The sequence below is a fragment of the Amphiura filiformis genome, chromosome 3 (assembly GCF_039555335.1).
Source record: "Amphiura filiformis chromosome 3, Afil_fr2py, whole genome shotgun sequence".
Taxonomy (NCBI): Eukaryota; Metazoa; Echinodermata; class Ophiuroidea; order Amphilepidida; family Amphiuridae; genus Amphiura; species Amphiura filiformis.
The window spans coordinates 26,892,828-26,894,450 of record NC_092630.1 but is presented as its reverse complement, the minus strand read 5'-3'; the positions used below and the strand labels follow the sequence as shown (position 1 = coordinate 26,894,450).

The following is a 1,623-nucleotide window of genomic DNA, read 5'->3' as shown; positions in this document are numbered from 1 at the left end:
CTGTGTTAATACTCTTTTATTTTGTTTCAATGTGAATATAGATGAATTTGAGAAAGGCAGTCAATTTTACCTCATCTTTGTGGAATTAGAAGAAAGTACTGAACACAAAATATTGGACGAAGACAAACAACAACAGGTGAGATTGTGTATGGGGTGGGTGTAGGGGTGTGTGTGGGGTGGGGGTGGGGGTTGTAGTTTGATGTGCATTGCATGTAAGTAGTGCGATTAATAGCCTAGTGTATGTGTTTACTTGAGTGCGTGTATTAAATTGGGATGTATAAACGGTTTGTATTTTCAAAATATAAACTGAGAATTTCTTAAACCTTCATATTTTCTAATTTTTATTTAATGCAGTTTGACGATGCTTTGAAAGAGCGTAATAACTACTACAAGGGCTTTCGTAATGCTGGGACAATTTCACCACCTCGTGTTTACCTCGTCAAACCAGGCACGTTCAAGGAACTACAAGATTACATCATCGCTAATTCAACGGCATCTTACAATCAGTATAAAGTGCCGCTCAAACTTAAGACACCAGAAACATTGACATTGATGCTGGGCAACAGGCACAAATGAAACAATATTGAAATGAGTCTAGTACGTAGTCAATGTTCATGGACGTTCTCCCTTTGTTCAACACTCCAGATGATCGGCACGGCAAACCCTATACCCCTATAATTGGTTGTCGTACAGGCGTGAATGCCGAAAAAGCGAATGAAATTGGGTACACAAGACTGATTTAAAAAGTTGATCCTTTCAGTAACTGAGGGAGTAATGTTAAAGTGATGTAACTTATTTTAGCAACAGCCATGACAGCGAGGACATTGGGATTATAATATTTTAGAAATGACATTTTTTCAGAACTTCAGGTCTTGACTTCTTTAATGAAATTTTGACATTGTTTGAGATAGAGATCTGCAAAAAACCAAATTCCATGATTATAAGATGGGCGTTATTTACATTTTACTACTCGATAGATATCAAAATGTCAAGATATATGACGAAAAAAACCCGCGCACGACTCAAAACCCTATTTCCAACCCTCTAAATTCGCTGTTCCATGCAACTAACCCCTTTATTCAAATTATTTCCCCATGTCAAACTTATCCATTAATTGCATATTTTCTACATGCATACTGTTTGTACACACTACAGTTAAACTATGGCAAATCTAGCTTGACACTCTGCCGTTTCTCAAAATCAATATTTCTTCCCTTCTAGATTTTAAGTTTCCGGTACTTGCCCACTCTTTCTAATTATGCAAGAAGAAAATCTTTCGACAATTCTAAACTGCCGTCGTTCAATGAGAATATAATACTATGTTGTATGCCTCATTTCCACAGTATAAAAATGGTTTCCGCTTTGAAATCACGCAAAAACATTTTATGGCGTCAATAATTAAAAATATCTGCATTTAGTAGTAAGTTTGTGGTGTCATTCATAAGAATGTTTGAAATACTTATGAATATGAACAGGAAAGCATGTCCTTTGATTGATTTTAACCTACCTCCATTGCATCTATAGACGAATCCAACGAGCCAAGTCATGGTCAGGATTTGGTCGGCCATATTTGGTTCCCCGCATGTACCAAACCGGTGTTGTGAGTACCCAATTGGGTGGATT

The 1,623-nt window shown here is 36.9% G+C and overlaps 1 protein-coding gene across 2 annotated transcripts in view; it reads left to right on the top strand.

The window, feature by feature from the left end:
- Positions 1–661, top strand: part of LOC140148293 (uncharacterized) — a 60,586-nt gene extending 59,925 nt beyond the window's left edge. For both annotated transcript variants that reach the window (XM_072170190.1, XM_072170189.1), the window contains exons 6-7: positions 42–136; positions 355–661. In XM_072170190.1, coding sequence (XP_072026291.1) covers positions 42–136; positions 355–576 — 317 coding nt within the window. In that variant the 3' untranslated portion in view covers positions 577–661. The remainder of the gene's footprint in view (positions 1–41; positions 137–354) is intronic.
- Positions 662–1,623: the final 962 nt, after the last annotated feature.